Source organism: Puntigrus tetrazona, chromosome 2 (genome assembly GCF_018831695.1).
Source record: "Puntigrus tetrazona isolate hp1 chromosome 2, ASM1883169v1, whole genome shotgun sequence".
NCBI classification, from domain to species: Eukaryota; Metazoa; Chordata; class Actinopteri; order Cypriniformes; family Cyprinidae; genus Puntigrus; species Puntigrus tetrazona.
In genome coordinates, this window is record NC_056700.1 from 20,942,729 (window position 1) to 20,959,030 (window position 16,302).

General features: G+C 36.6%; 2 protein-coding genes across 2 annotated transcripts in view; both read right to left on the reverse strand.

Moving 5' to 3' along the window:
• Positions 1–5: 5 nt before the first annotated feature.
• Positions 6–10,363, reverse strand: dnaaf11 (dynein axonemal assembly factor 11). The gene is made up of 13 exons (XM_043220571.1): positions 10,122–10,363; positions 9,846–10,013; positions 9,683–9,760; positions 8,640–8,812; positions 8,385–8,560; positions 7,893–8,072; positions 7,685–7,759; positions 6,887–6,949; positions 6,647–6,716; positions 6,241–6,336; positions 5,354–5,436; positions 3,355–3,543; positions 6–110 (listed from the first exon to the last, which is right to left on the reverse strand). The coding sequence occupies exons 1-13, from the start codon at positions 10,129–10,131 to the stop codon at positions 89–91; spliced, it is 1,383 nt and encodes a 460-aa protein (XP_043076506.1). The 5' UTR covers positions 10,132–10,363; the 3' UTR covers positions 6–88.
• A 3,003-nt stretch (positions 10,364–13,366) lies between these two features.
• Positions 13,367–16,302, reverse strand: part of LOC122325562 (tripartite motif-containing protein 16-like) — a 4,048-nt gene continuing 1,112 nt past the window's right edge. The window contains 4 exon segments of the mRNA XM_043220636.1: positions 13,367–14,448; positions 15,604–15,720; positions 15,874–16,024; positions 16,151–16,302. The exon segment at positions 16,151–16,302 is cut by the window's right edge and continues 82 nt beyond it. Coding sequence (XP_043076571.1) covers positions 13,952–14,448; positions 15,604–15,720; positions 15,874–16,024; positions 16,151–16,302 — 917 coding nt within the window. The 3' untranslated portion in view covers positions 13,367–13,951.

Sequence of the window (16,302 nt, forward strand, 5' to 3'; positions counted from 1 at the left end):
GCAAAGCGAGGATGAAAAAGACAAACCGATCAATAAAAGTGAAGTACCATCAAAAATGACCTGGCTGTGGAGTTAGGCTCTTGGAAAGTCAGAGCAGACAGCATCTTCTCCTTGTCAGAGATTGGAGGAACAGCGGAGCCAGGGGAGTTGAAGAAGCAGTGGGGAGAGAAAGAAAAGAGAGCATCTTTGTCAGGGTGACAGGGGTTGAATAATTCAGTCTATGTCCAGCTGCTGCGTTAAATCATCATGTTTTATTCATCTGCAACAGCTTCAGAAACCTGACATTCAAATACATTAGGACAATAAGACTAATATGAACACACATCTGGAGCAGAATTAACATTTCGTGTGAGGTTCCTAATGTGAAAAGCACATGAAGTGGAGTACACTTAAAGTATATCTAAACCTATTCACTATATTTTGATAATGCTTTTTACGTGTTTTGGTTAAGAAATTGTCTGATAGACTCAGGATCCAAAAAAAAGTACAAATTGGATTCAAGATGCAGTTAAAATAATAAAAAAAATGCACAGAAGGATATAAAAAACACTACCTTTTAAAAGTCTGGAGTTAAAATCTTTGCACACTGAGTCTGTGTTTTTCATATTTTTCATATTCGTAATCGTTTTCTATGAAAATGCATGCTTTGAAATGCAAAAATGCAGACAATGAAACCGAATCTGATTTTTTTTATGACAGACAACAGTTTCGGAGGCAGTTTGTAAATGTCACTGACACAACTGCAATTGACACAAGATTATTGTATTCATTGTTTTAAAATTTCTGACTCAGTGTGCAATGACTCTTTTTTGTGTTTATTTGAGCAATAGATAGCAAAAACAAATATAGTGAAATATTATTACAATTTTCTGTGTGTATATATATATATATATATATATATATATATATATATATATATATATATATATATATATATAAAAATCTAATTTATTCTCCTAATGGCAAAGCAGAATTTTCAGCATCATTTCTGCTTATTATTATTTTTGCAAATTATATTTTTTTCAGGATCTTCTGATTAATAGAAAGTTCAAAACAGCATTTCTTTAAAACTGTAAAGCTTTTGTAGCATAAACGTTTTTACTAGAACTGAGTGTTTCTTACCCCAAGTGAAATAAGTATTTTCAACTTATTTCAAAGTTAATAAATAATCACTTTTTGTTCTTGCGAGAAATTCTTGCTTTAATTGAAACCAAAGATGCCCTTCTGATCATCTCAAATCATAACATTGTTACAACATAAACATCACCATAAAGTTCAGACACGCATAAGACATTCATATTACTTTTTTTCAACTCAACTTTTTACAAAATGTTTTATGCTGATAACATAATTGAAAGAAAAATGTTGTATTACATTAGAAAAGCAAAATATAAACCAAGGCTATTGCCCTCCACTGTGTATTTTCTAGAATCTGGTTAGCCTGAAAGTCATTCATTAAACTCATCTCTAAATGGCGCTCTTTCATGTGTAATGGGTTTACGTTATTCTCTGAAGCGTCTCTAAAACGGCTTTCATAAGATTTAGTCTAGCACAGCATAGGGGTGTTTAAATGTCAGCAGCAATGTAAATTACTCATCTGCTGACAGGGGTTTTTAATAAAGGTGGAAATGAAACCTGCACAGCCCATCTGCACACACAGATAATTCACTTGTACACACATAAAGCAGCATGGGAAAGGACGCTGACACAATAGCGAAGAGTAACACTCAAACACTGAGGAAATCAGCGTACCTGCTGACCCTGAGCGTGAGCTGTAAAGAATGTGCTTGTGCCGTGATGTGTTTGACCTTTTGTTGTGTGTGTATGTGAGTGTGTGTGTGTGAGCTGTATAAGGAGTGTGAACTATAGGGTGAGTATATCTTCTTGCTTTCCTGAAAATAGAAATACTGCAGAGAAATGAGCTCATCCGTTGGCAGTTATGTACACATCTGACCTCTTCTGCGCGAACACACACACACACACACACACACACACAAAACAGCGTTTACCTTCACAGACATCTCCAACACATATCCACACATTCCTCCAACACAGAAAAGAAAAAAAAGAAGAAAAGAGAAACACAGGGAAAGCAGCACATCAATACATGTGACTCTAAGCCTATGATAGAAATCCTGGACTATTAGCCAACTTATAGATAAACACATATCTTCAATAATAATCACTGGCCATTTGCAAGAGACCAAAATATTCTTCTTATTATTATTTTTGGGGTCTGTTTTTGATTTTAAAAAAGTAAAAACAGCAATACTGTGAAATATTATTAGTATAATATTATTTAAAACAACGGTTTTCTTCATCAATATATAAAAAAAAATGTCGATGAACTGTTATTGAATTAACATACAACTGCTTATAGCTGAACTGAACTTGTTTCTTTTGGCATTTCTTATATCATGTAGTTATACATTTTGTTGTAATAAATTTTATAACACATTTTGTTATTTTAATTGTATTATTTGCTTTTTCATCCCTAGACTTCTGTTTATTATATTGTTTATAATATTTACCATTAATTATTGCTGTAAAAGTTTCATTCAATAAAATAAGTTGTTTTCGATTTCCCTTTTATGTTGCAAGTCATAACATTACCTTTACATATCTAATGAACACAATATGTAGAATATATCAGAAGTGTAACATAAAATCATTGCACCATTGGCTTTTTTATAGTTATTTTACAGCAGAATTTGAATTTGTCTCTTTTTTTTGTATCTTAGTATCACTGTGAAGCTGCTTTAAAACAATCTGTATTAATGTACTGTAAAATACAGTTGACTATGTATGGCCTGTTATAAAAAGACAAAATAAATGAACTGCTATGACTACTTGTAGTAGAAACAAATGCTGATTAACATAGTAAACAAGAAAATTCACAAGCCATAAAAAGTAAAACATGTAACTAAAATACATAATACATTTGCATTGATTATAATGAGAGCAATTTAATTTTGTCCTGACACGACGCCCACATCCAGAGTAGACATGGCATTAGAGACACCTCCTCTTTAAATCAGACAGACATGACTGTAAGTCAATAAATGAGTATCTGTGTGTGTGTGTGTGTGTGTGTGTGTGTGATAGAGAACACACTGAAAGTGAAAGTTGTGTAGCAGTGAAATATTCAGCAAGCTTTAATGAGACTGACAATTACTCATCTGCTTAACTATACGTCTAATGAAGAGAACTAAATATATCTCACATTATTTCATCAAACACACACACGCTTCCACGAGCTCAGTAGAGAGTGTGATTATGCTTATTCTCTCTTGCTGTGTCATATCATAGCATATTCTCTCTCTCTCTCTCTCTCTCTCTCTCTGTCTCGCTCACATAAGTGGAGGCACTTCTGGATCGTCCACGAAGTCCTTTGACACAGGCCTCTCTTCGACGCCACAGCGATGGGGAGGCTGCGAGAGCTGCAGGGGCTTGTGGGAAGACTCTTTTCCTTTGGGAACAATGTTGGCCAGACTCCCAGCCAGACCGGGATCCACCTCTAATAATTCACGCCCTGGCGCTGGCCTGCAGAGAGACAGATCTGACTGAGATTGCTGTTTTGTTGTGTTTTAGGAATTTATTAGTCTATAACTCTAGTCTAACTGTTCAGTCAGCACAATCTCTACGACATCAAAGTCGGCTTCTCCCACCTGCTCTTTGCCAAATCACATTCACCACAAAGATGCAGCCTACAGGACACATTTGACTTTATTTACTCTCTGAATAAATGGCTTGGTTCTTACTGTGCGTGATCCACTGGTGCATCTTACTACAATTTATTTAATAAATTTTAAATTAAGAGACATCGTAATCATAATCTTAAAATTTCCACAAAAACTAATATGTTAGCAAAAAAAGCTATTCTCCTATAAACCAATACAGCACATCATCACAGTAGAAGTTAATCTCATATGTGCAATAGAACTTTTTACAGAATGCTGTTGTCGTTCCATCAGCAGCTATTTGCTTAAAGTCCCTCATTAATTCATTTAATGGCTCATTATGGTTCCTCAGTGCGAATGGAAACCAAGTTTAGTCACTGCTTGACAAGCACTAAGCAGTGAAGTAAGCTGATAAATGTCCATTAATCCACTGCCGCTCTCCACAATCATCATGTTGTACCGCAGGCCTCAACTCAGCAGTGCTGTGGGCGCTGCAGCTTCTGCCTCTTACACAGAAACTCAAATCCCAGTATGATGACTCTTGAATTACTGATAGGAATGTCTTCACACGATTATACTGTACTTTCAGATAGAGCCAATCATCTCGTGCTCTCTCAGCTTTGAGTGAATCATTATCACACACACCTGATTGACTGAATTACTGATAGGGTGCGATTATACTGTACTTTCCGAGCCAATCAGTGCCTCAGCGGGTACATTATCACACACACAGATGATTTACAGAAAGTGCACTGATTTCCTCAGGGGCACAAACACAGGTGCGTTATTGTGTGTGTGTGTGTGACCTGAGGGTCTCAGTAAATAATAACACAAGCGTCTATGTGTGTGTGAATAAGAGCAAGAGCATCTGACCTCCCAGCATGTCAGGAGGTCAGGAGTAATCAGGTTCAGATGATGTCATCCATCAAGATGGAGTCAGGGCAGAAGAGTGCGTGTTTGGGAACGGAATGACAGTAACTGGTTTATTTGCATCTTATTTGCATTTTTATTAGGTCTTTAATGTTATACCCCAGTGTTCACTTACTATGCCGATAAACCAACTGAAGGACACACACAGACACACGGTCACACAACGAAATAAACCTTTGAGTCAACAAACTAATTCCACAGTCACAAGGGTTAATGCAAACATGCATTAAGACCCATTAGAGGTGCCTGCGCACACACAAGGGATCTTGTTCAGTGTGAAAGTGACCGCACAAGACCTCCCGCAGTAAACTGCAGAGAGAAAACCTGAAAAGTGAGAGAGGTATATAAAGAGAGATCAATGATAAAGCAGATAAGCTTGTATGTGTGTATATACTGCATTTTAGTCTTTTAGCAAACTTAGATCCAAAGCCGTTTCCTAATAAGAAGCTCAGCGTCCCTGGGGTGACCCGCAGTTGGGTGTTTTGCTCAAGGACACAAGTTCGATTTTTGACATCTTGAATGGATAGTGAAGTACTGTCAGCATCTTAATCACCCTCATGTCATTTGAATGCCTTCTTTTTTTAATTGAAATACAAAAGATATTTTTAGCGGAATTATGAATTGTATATTTGTGAAGCAGGATTTAAAAAATAACAAAGACCCCCGACCAAGGCCACCAAAGAAGGTATCAGGAGGATCATAATAACAATGTTAACACACGGCGGGTAGCTGAGCTAAATTACCTGCTCTCTTTCTTTGTATTCTTGTTAATGGTAACGCTGTTCGGCTTGGCAGTGGGGTTCTTGGGTTTAACCTCTCCATGTGCCTACAAAAAACACAGTGGGTTTTAAGGGCAGGCTTTGCAGGACTTGTCTACAAAAGTTATCCTTGAAAAAATGCAAATCAATTGATAATTCTACAATACTTTAAAAAAGCAATTAGCCGGCATATTTTGTTTGTTAGGTTCCCATTCCAGTTTCACTGCACATGATTATAATCATATTTCACAATATTACCAGCATAAAAGAATTTAAAAATGATTAAGCATCTTGCCAACCTCAAACGTTTAAACAGCAGTGTCCATAAATACATAGAAATATATATTTTAAGTGTTGTTAATGTCCACCATTTCTTTCGCATTTAGCATAATTTTTAATTACATTTTCGACTTCAGTCATTTATTTAAAAATGTCTGGTGGCAAAATAAATTTTTTTAATATACAAATTTCCTTGCAGCATTATCAATATCAGATAATAAAAGGAATAGGATAGGAAATAAGAAAATACTTTTTTAGATGAAGCATTGCACGTCAGACTACGGGAGATACTAACTTTGAGAAAGTACTTCATTCATTACAGTTATTTTGAAGGGAATGATTTTGCCAAATAATATATTTATTAATATTTCTCTTGTTAAAATTGATGCTGCACGTATTGACAATTTATCAGCAAAATCAGTGATTTTATTTGTCAAATGCAAGCTGATATTTTACCTTTTTTGGGTATGATTTTATTATAATTCATGGTCACTGTGGGACTAAATCCACTATATGTGAAAACAGGAATGAAATATGTTCAAAGACATCAGTAGTGTATTTGAAAGGTGTGTTTCAGGTGTAGTGAGCTGTACCACGGGCAGGATGAGGAGCAGGTGGCCAGTGGTTTGGGATCTCTGTGCTGTGCTGCTGTCGGGTTTCACTTCTGCAGGCAAAACCAGCTGGAACGCCTGCGCGAGCGCACACACGCTTTTATTAATGTGGGGTTTCGAGCGCTTGCCACTGTAAAAGTGATCTACAGTATCGCTAGTCATAAACGCATATCCATCAATACTGAGATCAGTCACACACACACACACGAACATCTGTGGTGTGGCGAGGCGAGAACCGTTACTTGTGCTGGTCTGCGGCAGATTCGTGAGGAAATGAGGCAGAATAAAGAGTGTAGATTTACTGCTGGGTAATCAGCTTTAAAGGTCGAACTCATCAGACGAGAGAGAGAGAGAGAGAGAGAGAGAGAGAGAGCGATGGATACTCTACCTTTCCTTTGACGGTCACTCTCACATATGTTGGCTGAACATCCACATCCAGCAGCGAGGTGTCCATATGCCTGTGGCACAGAAGAGACCAATGTGAGACTGGATGCTGTTAGGAGAAAAGTTTCTAAATCACATCCAAATACACTCGAAGTTTTCTCAAAGAAAGAAAGAGAGCATACTGCCAAATCATCATTTGATCGTATTGTGCTGAGGACAAGAGCCAGAATGAGTGCGTCCGTACCTGTAAACATGTAAATCCAAAAGAATGCAGTCGTTTTCATCCTCAGAGAGACTGAAGTCCAACCTTTGAAACAGAGATCACATGAAATAATAATTTTTTAACTCAAAACTGATATTGTAGTGTTAGGGTATGTCTCATTTGTATCTCTGGTTGGCGTGAGGCAGTTATATGATGTATACTGTATCTCTCCTGTGACCTAGTTCAGCCATCTTACCTTTTTGTTGATTCCCTGTTTGTTACTATAAATAGACTCATGTAATCACTTGCCCTAATATGACGGTCTTACTAGCCTTACGTAGCCACATTTTCACAAATTCTGTTTACTTGTGTTTATTTTAGTTTACTGCGACAGCTTTGTATCTGTTTTGGATAAACCCATTAGTTTGCATTGCCTCACTGAATTTTGAGTGCATGCCCGTTTTTTGATCTTTGTATATTGAATTTTCACTATGAATTTTGATGTTTTCCCTTTTCCTTTTGGATTGTGGATTCTGGTTTTGTCTTTTTCATTACAATGTAAAACGGAGAGAGCCGGCTTCAGTTTGAAAAGACTGCCGCAAAAACGAAATCATATTCATACGGTACCAAATTGTGCCTTAGAGTTTGTGACTAACAAGGTTTGTGGGAACAGAACATACCTTGCTTTTGTTTGAGAAAATAAGCAGCAAGTAAAAGGCGATATGCATTCTATCAGAACATCGCTTCCTGTCAAATTGGGGGTGGTCCTTAGCTAGAATAATCTGCAAGGCGGACTTGGACTGTCTGAGTAGTGTGTGTATTGTGTTTTTGTGCATGTACTTGGGCTCGTTGACATTTAACACTCTTCCATCTGCGGTGATCAGAGTTTTGGGGGATTTGTTTTTAGGCTTCTCTCTGTAAAAACACAGAACTGACTGCGGTAAGTAAAGCTGTTTACAGGAAAAATGTAAAGATTGAGAAATGAGCAGATACCATTATAGATACCATTACAGTGATTTAAGTTCTCTTTTTCTTATTTGGCAAGTACCTCTCTTTCTCTTTAGCCCTCCTCTTGTCCTCCAGATGGCGATGAGCCTCTAGTCTAGATTCTGGTGTGAATGGGCACGGCTTTTCCCAAAATTCCTTCTCTTCATCCTCAGTGTCTGTGTGAGTCTTGCAGCTTGATTCTGGATTGTGATGAGCCCCATTCTGCTTCTCAGAGAGCAATCTGTGTGAAATAATCAATAAGGTTAAGGCTTATCAAAGGAAAAATGCACAGGTCCGGTTTAATGCGGATAAACCTTTTTTTTTTTACAATACACCATAGTATGTTCATATTCACAGAAATTACTTAAAAATAAATGATATTATAAGCAACCTTTTCTGAATGTAGATTTTTAAGAATTTTTAACTTTTCAAAAATCTGTAAAAAAAATCAATGAATTCCAGTGCACAATCGCTTAAAGTCAATCTAATGCAACCCAAACTGTCTTTTAGCTCTCCTAATTCATTTATTCAATCTTCAGCTAAAGACGCTCACTGATTTGTTTGAAGATCCTCCTGCTTTTCTGTTGTCTCTTTAAAACCACTCCTTTTCTGTTCCTCTCGTTTCTGAATGTAATCTGCATCCTGTTCCAGAACACGTCTCCTCACTGCATCCAGTTCCTGCAGGGCCCGAATACGCTCAGCTCGCCCGACTTCTTTCCCATCCAACCACTGCAAAAGCACAAAAGACAATCGTTCATAAATAGTGCAAGGCTAAAAATGTCTCTCTATGTGTGTCTCAGTGCAGTACCTGTAGTTGAGGCAGACATGCCACCACATACTGTCTGTATCCGTGAAATTCAGCACAGGGGTTTCCCACCAGGTAGAGTTCTTTGAGATAAAGGTTCTGCTTCAGGGACTCCACACTGCTCAGCTTACCCACAAAATTCACCGTCAGGTCTAGTTTTTGTAAGCTCTCACAGCCTATTCACAAATACGCACAAATATATTACAGTTACACTCATACCCATAAAATGATTGATACAAAAATCAAGACTGGTTGGAGCTGCAATATAGCATATTTGCAACAAAATACCACACTTTTCAAGCAAAAACATTTAAATTTTTAAATGCTGAATATTTATGATGGTAAATTTAACTATTTGAAAATTTTGTAGTTGCATAATTCATGATTCATAAGATAAACTACTCTTGTTGTCGCTCTACTATTACACTCATGTGAATTTGAGGATAACTTCACATTCGCTAAAAAAAAAAATGTTGGGACCAGCTGGTTAATAGATAATAAAATGGCTCAAAAAATCTAATCATTACAACTAAAGTCAAACCAAAAACAAATGGTTATTTTAAATAATATAAATGTTAAATAAAATAAAATGAAATATTACAAAGTAAAAATAAAACTTGCCAAAGAAACCTTTCATTTTCATTAAGTTTAACTAGATGTACCGAAATAACTTGGGCTAAAAATGTAGCTAAAAATAAAAAATATAAAAAATATACTATATACTATACTAACTGGTAATATAATAATTGTATAATAATGTAATATCTGGCTCTGAGAACAGGTCTATCACAATTTGTTTGCAGATACCACTTGCTTTACTTTTAAGTTTTTGTTTTATTTTATTTTTATATTTAATTTCATCCGAAGCAAGCTACAAAAGAGAGGCATCACAGACAATTTAGCGTACAAGAAATAAATAATAATACATTTATATATCATATACATACTTCCACGCAAAAAGTGTAAGAAAACAAAACAAACAAAACAGTTGGCAATATGTTCATATGCAATGTAAAAATGAAAAAACAACTTATTAAAACAATCACCTTCTAAATTCTCGATGACTTCTATGTTGTTCAGTGCCAGATTTAGATACTCCAGCTTCTTTAGTCTGCCCACATTTTCTGCATAAACAGAGTTAAAAGCAAAATAAATGGCCAGCATTTATTTGTTATTTTTCCACTGATATGTACATGAATGTCCGCTTACCTATCTTAGGGATGAGGTTGTTCTGTAAGTAGAGGATTTTGAGGTCTCTGCACCACTTGTCGATATGCTCGATCCTCTCGATGTCCTGCTGATGGAGAGAAACCTCCTCCAGGGAGAAGATCTCCCCATTATTGTGTTCTGCTCTGCGGCGGATCAGATCCTTACTGACTGATCGCAAAGCGAGGGAGAGAGAGCATAAGTTTACAAAGTTTAAAAGAACCGCTTTATTATATGAATACATTAAAATAGTTTTTATAGTAAGAATAAAGCACTTACTTCGGACCATGACTTGCTCTCGCCAGTGTGTTACGCGTTGCTATAGAAACGGGCACGCGACAGAAGCTCGTGCTTGTTTTTGAGGCCTTCCGTTGAACGTTCATCCAGCAGAGCAAAACTGCAGAATTGGAAGAGCATTCGTTATTTATTTCGACAACAGCTTAATCTTAACTAGCCCGATGTAATCATGGCACCTAATGAACCATATAAGCTGCTTTTTATCAACAAAACAAACGCTTAAAAAGCTCCGTTTACGTTCAAGGAACAACTCTGCCACCTAGCGGCCATTGTGAGCAAGAACAGTGAAAGAAGCAGAAGATGGATATTGATTTTGGAGACTTCGGAGATGCCTAGTGAAGGATAGTATCAGACTGATTGAGTGAACTGCATGTGAAATGTAGCTAGCATTAAATGTTTTTTAAAATATATGTCTTAAAAATGACAGAATTGTCTGTCAATTCCAAATATATATATTTTGGAATATTTGTTGAATGCAATAATCCCATGAATAATGTTTAAAATACTATATATAGTTGATATGCAACATTACATACACAGTAAACGTTTTGTGTAATTTCAAAATTACTGTTAAAAGTCATATTAACATTGGGACATGTCACCATTGGTTGTTGCACCAATATATTTGCATGTATTTGCATAATTTATGTTGAGGTTGCATAACATATTTTGTATTAGAAATGTTTACTTGATTCTACCTAATAATAGCTGCATGCTTATCATAGTGTAGTAGTGTTTTTATCTAATGGTTATTCACTGTGTTTTGATACAAGTACATCATTGTATTGAAATGCAACACTTACAGTAATAAATCACAGAATATACCAAAGTAGAAATTCGCATCAATCTAATATGAAGACGGAATATTTTTAATATTGATTGGACTGTTACTGTCATTGGCGTTTGTCACTGATATTCATTCATTTAGTTGTTATACAATCATATTTCTTTATTCAGAAATCTGGCGTGTGTTATTTCAACAGAGACTTACAGCTGCTGGTTTTTAATATGCAGTTTTATTTGCTGAATCGCTAAATCATCTATATTGTTAAATCACAGTTTAAGCTTTGATTCTGTTCTAGTAAAGAATACAGATTCAGCATTGAAATTGAACCCAGCATAGAGAGGCTGAGTGAATGTGGTGTGGACTCTGTGAATGAGGGTCATTGTGTCAGAGACGCTGTAGAAGGACAGAGTTCCTGCACCGTGATCCACATACACTCCTATTCTAGACGACTTGGTGACCTCAGGGAGATCAGTGCTTTTGGCATTGTGCCAGAATGAGCAATTGGACACATAGCATGCCAAACTCCAGGACTGAACATTACATCCAAACCTAGACTCACTTCTTCCTGCTGGAGCTCTTGTATCACACTGAGATATCCACCTGACCACTCCACTCCACCTCCCAGCAACAGCGTCCACACACACTCTCTCTGATGATATTTAATTTGATTGTTTTAGTCCGTTTATTTTAGTAGACTAGTAATTCAAGATAAGAAAATCTGTTTAATTTATTGGCTTTAGTTCTGCATTCATTAAAAAAAAAAAAAGAAGGAATACAACTGATGTGAAACTCATGTGAAATAAGAATCTCGATTGATGTTTGTGTATTTATTGGAGTTGAGTTTGCATGTTTCCGTGTGTTTAATTTCATTATAGAACAGGTTTAAATGTCATTGTTTGTTTGAGACTTACATAGTAGAATTCTGGTGGAATCTGTAGATCCAGGAAAAACAGAGGGAGACTGGAAACTCTACAAAGACACCAGAAGCATCAGAATCAGTTCATTCACTCAGCTCTTACTGCTGCCTCACACAGACTGTTCTCCACAGTGATCTTCAGTGGACTGAAAGAGCTCCAGCACTGACTGACTGGAGGAGAGTCCTAACTGAGTCTCAGACAGCTCTTCAGCAGCCAGCAGTATATTCATTGTATAAATGATCAGGACGAGCAGCTTGTACTTTTGTCGTCTTGAGTTTTTTACCTAAAACAGGTCTCAGATTGAAGGTCTGTCTGCACTGAGGGCAGCTGTAGACTCTCTTCTGATCATCCTGATCCCTATAATACAGTTCATGCAGTCACTGGGAATCGTCACTGGATACGTCAATAGATTCAGACAGACTAAACAGCAGATCTGATCCTGAGCCAAAGAAAAACTGGATTGTGTAATTTTATTGCTTAATAATGGCTCACATATACGTTTCTTTGCACTGAGCTGCGTCCTGCTTACGTGAATCATGTGCATACGTGTGTGCCAATAAGACAACAAAAATGTACAAAATATTGGCATGCAAAGCTACAGTGAGCCAGTGGAGGGCGCTATTTTGCACATTATCAACACATCCATTCCTTGCTTGTCCAAAATGCGCACGGTGCACGATCAATACCAATCGGTCAATTAAATGATTTACACATTAATGTGCATAATTCAGATGTCTTGTGTTGGTGATTGTTGAGTTTGACGCAGTACTGACTATCAAGACTACTTTTACAGGCCTACATCGAGGGTGACAAATGTGTAACAGGTTTAGTTTTTTTAGAATGTTCCTGTAATGTGTTTGTAGACCTATATCTCCAATGGAACTCACCTACTGAAGTCATCGCTCAGTGTCATTGAGCACAACTGGAGGAGAGCTCAGTCTGCTGTAGCTTATGAATTTCATCGAGGAGGTGTGGCCTGAGGTTTTGTTTACCTGTATTTACGGCTGCTTCCTAAACCTGTTTCATCTTCTGGTGTTTCTAGCTGCTTTTTACACACTGTTGTATATTGTCAAGTTTCAGTATCCTGCGTGTACAGTCTGCTAGCTGTGTGTGTTCATTAACCGATTGTCTTTTTCCGTAATATTTATATATATTGTTTTTATTATCATCATCATCATTATTATTGACACATTTTTATAATAGCGTTTTCTTATTTCGATCTCTTTGATCTTTATAATAATTTACTATAAATAACGCTTATTGACTGAGAACTACTCGGTTAATTGCAATGCTCTGAAAAATACTGTAAAAGTGGACCTTATTATTCAGTTATAAATCTGTGTATCAATTTTAAGTCTCAGGGGCTGATGTAAGAAAGTGTTTTTGGGATTCTAAAAACAATAGCATGTCTTTCCCCTAAAGCTTGGTGGCAGCAGCATGGATATGAATGATTTATTTGAACAGCAGGAAGATATTAAAAGTAATTATGGTGAAAAACAAAAATAGAGAAATCAGTCCAAAAATATAGACAAGAAGGAGAGAGTTGTTTATTGTGTGAAATTGCTTCCTGTGGTAAACAAAATTAATAGAATTATGAAAATACACAAAATGTAGTAAGGTTTTATGATTCTTATTCAAGCTGATCAAACAAACCATATATATTTAAATTACTGATACTAATTAACAAAGTAGATATGCTCTAGTTTGTAAATTAACATCTTTCAAAACCCACTATGAAAATGTCTAGATCAAATAAACAACAACAAAGTAACACCAAATCTCCTAAATGGCTATAATATTACTAGTCAGAAAGAAAAATTATTTTACATTTTTCCTGTCCTCCTGAAGATGAATTAAGGGCTATGTATACGGCTGGGTATAATTCAGTTCAACTTAATCCAAGTTTTTGTTTTGTTTAATAAAACCCATTTTTATCAACATACACTGTGGGGCATCGATTGTAAAAAGGTATTAATCCTGCATGTGACTTAAAAAGTGTAATATTATTTGTGTTAGCTCCGTCAATTGCAAATTTCATATTAATTTATTTCTGCAGTAATTATAAGATTGTGTAAGATTTTTTTTTCTTATTCTGAAATCAATCATATTTATAATTTGCACAGTTTCACTTTTGATGCATGTTTATATACTGAACTGAATTCAAACCCAGGATAGAGAGGCTGAGTGAATGTGGTGTGGACTCTGTGAATGAGGGTCATTGTGTCAGAGACGCTGTAGAAGGACAGAGTTCCTGCACCGTGATCCACATACACTCCTATTCTACAGGAGCTGGAGACTCTGGGAAGTTCAATGAGATCCATTTTGTGATAAAATGAGCAGCAGAACTCAGAGCAAAACAAACTCCAGGACTGATCATTGCATCCAAATCCACAGTCACTTCCCTTTCCCTTCCTGCTGATGCTATTATATGACACTGATACACCCACCTCACCGCTCCACTCCACCTCCCAGTAACAGCGCCACACGCTCTCTCTACACAACACCTGTGACCAGTTATCAAATCTGTCTGGATGATCAGGATATGACTGGTCTGTCACAGTGTATTTCATCATTCTGTTCCTTCAGAATTTCATAGACAGCAAAACTATTAAAAAGGCAGGCTACATGTGAATGTCTGTTATTGACGTGAATGATTTTAAGCACAAACTAAGGTGGTTTTAACCTACAACTGTGTGTGTGTGTGTGTGTAGTATGTATCACAGTGAGGTTTAGAGAAAAGGAGCACTCGACAAGAACATCAAGTTAACGATTTTAATTATGCACATATACAGAAATAATATCTCGGGTGAGGTAGGCAGACAGGCAGAGAAACTAAACCACATAAACATAGACGAGAACGGACAAACAGAACTGAAACCACAGAACTTGAATACACAACGTAAATACTTAATAAATGAGACACAGCTGAACACGATAAGACAATTTACTAAAAGTAGGTCACACAGGGCACATGGCACAAGACAAAAACAACAACAAAAAGGTGTGTGACAGTGTGTGTGTGTGTGTGTGTGTGTGTGTGTGTGTGTGTGTGTGTGTGTGTGTGTACATATAAGTTAATCATTTTATAAATTGTCAGTATCTATAGTGGCACAGCGGAAATTAAATCTGTTTGATTGTATATAAAGGGGACATATGAGTGTATGTAGCTGTTTGTCCACGCATAAGATCTGCAGAGTTACAATGCTCAAAGTTTCCCACAAAATGATTTATTATTTCGAAAAGAGAAGGCTGATCCAAACCGGTCTAAAACACCTCATGAAAACACTCCCCCACATGTCTATGTCACGTTGTGGAAATATTTATTCAACCCAGCCCAAATGTTTGACTTCTGAATTAGTGACTGCAAGTATTATTTAAGTATTTGCTGTAGACTGTTCAAATGCAGAGTTTTGCGCAGCATAGAGTAATGTGTGTTCACATGTGCAGAGATGGAGTTATGCTTACAAACATAATATGCCAATCACAATGCACTGTGTCAACTGGCCAATCAGAGCAGACTATGCTTGTAGGAAGGAGGGGCTTTGTAGAAAACGACGTGTTAGGGAGAGAGGCAGGGCATAGAGGAACTACAAAATTTTATTTTAAAAATGTGTTTTGTGAGAATTAAAGCATGTCAACATATTCTGTTACACCAAATACACAAAATAATGATGTTATTACCATCATAATACCATCATGTGACCCGTTTAAGGCAAAGGATTTAGTTTAAGTGTTGCGGATCTGTGTTCATAAATTCGACCCATTTTTTGTGTGTGTGTGTGTGTGTGTGATTGTTTGCTTGTTAATAGTGACTTACATTGTAAAAACTCCTCCCTGGTCCTGGGTTCAGCGGTAGGAATTATTTCAATGTATCTTACTAAGGAAATCAATATATCATTACATTACCATATGCAATATTCATATGTTGATAAACTTTGTATTTCTATAAAATATTGCATTATTGATGTACATACATTAAGTACAATATATGCATGACTTATTTTACTCATAAAAAGGGTTAATGTTATACCTTTACTAGATATTTTTTCTATCTCCTCTCTGTAGAAATGTTCAAGAAATTCTCTCAGAAGAGACACAGTTTTACCAACTTCATCAAAAGAGAGACAAGGACTGACAGGAGAATCTGTAGATCCAGGAGGAACAGAGAGAGACTGGAAAGTCTACACAGACAAAAAAACACAAGAGAAACACCAGCTAAAGACACAGAAACATTTAATAGAAACAATCTCTACAACAGGCCTTTCCATTCCTAAAGACCACTGTCCTGTTAATCAGATCTCTGTTACCTGAAGGAAATGGATGTGATTGTCTGTGTGTGAAAGCTGAACCAGTTCAGTGTCTCTCCTCCTCAGATCTTCAATCTCCTGCTCCAGACGCTTCAGTTGTTCTTCAGCTTGACTCACTGCAGCCTTCTCTTGATCTCTGATCATCTGTTTCA

Excerpts from the sequence above, each read along its gene's own strand:
- dnaaf11 (XM_043220571.1), bottom strand. Across the intron at positions 9,761-9,845 it reads CAACCTCATCCCTAAGATAG|AAAATGTGGGCAGACTAAAG; the intron begins GTAAGCGGACAT and ends CTGTTTATGCAG. Across the intron at positions 6,717-6,886 it reads TTGGATTTACATGTTTACAG|GCATATGGACACCTCGCTGC; the intron begins GTACGGACGCAC and ends TCTGTGCCACAG.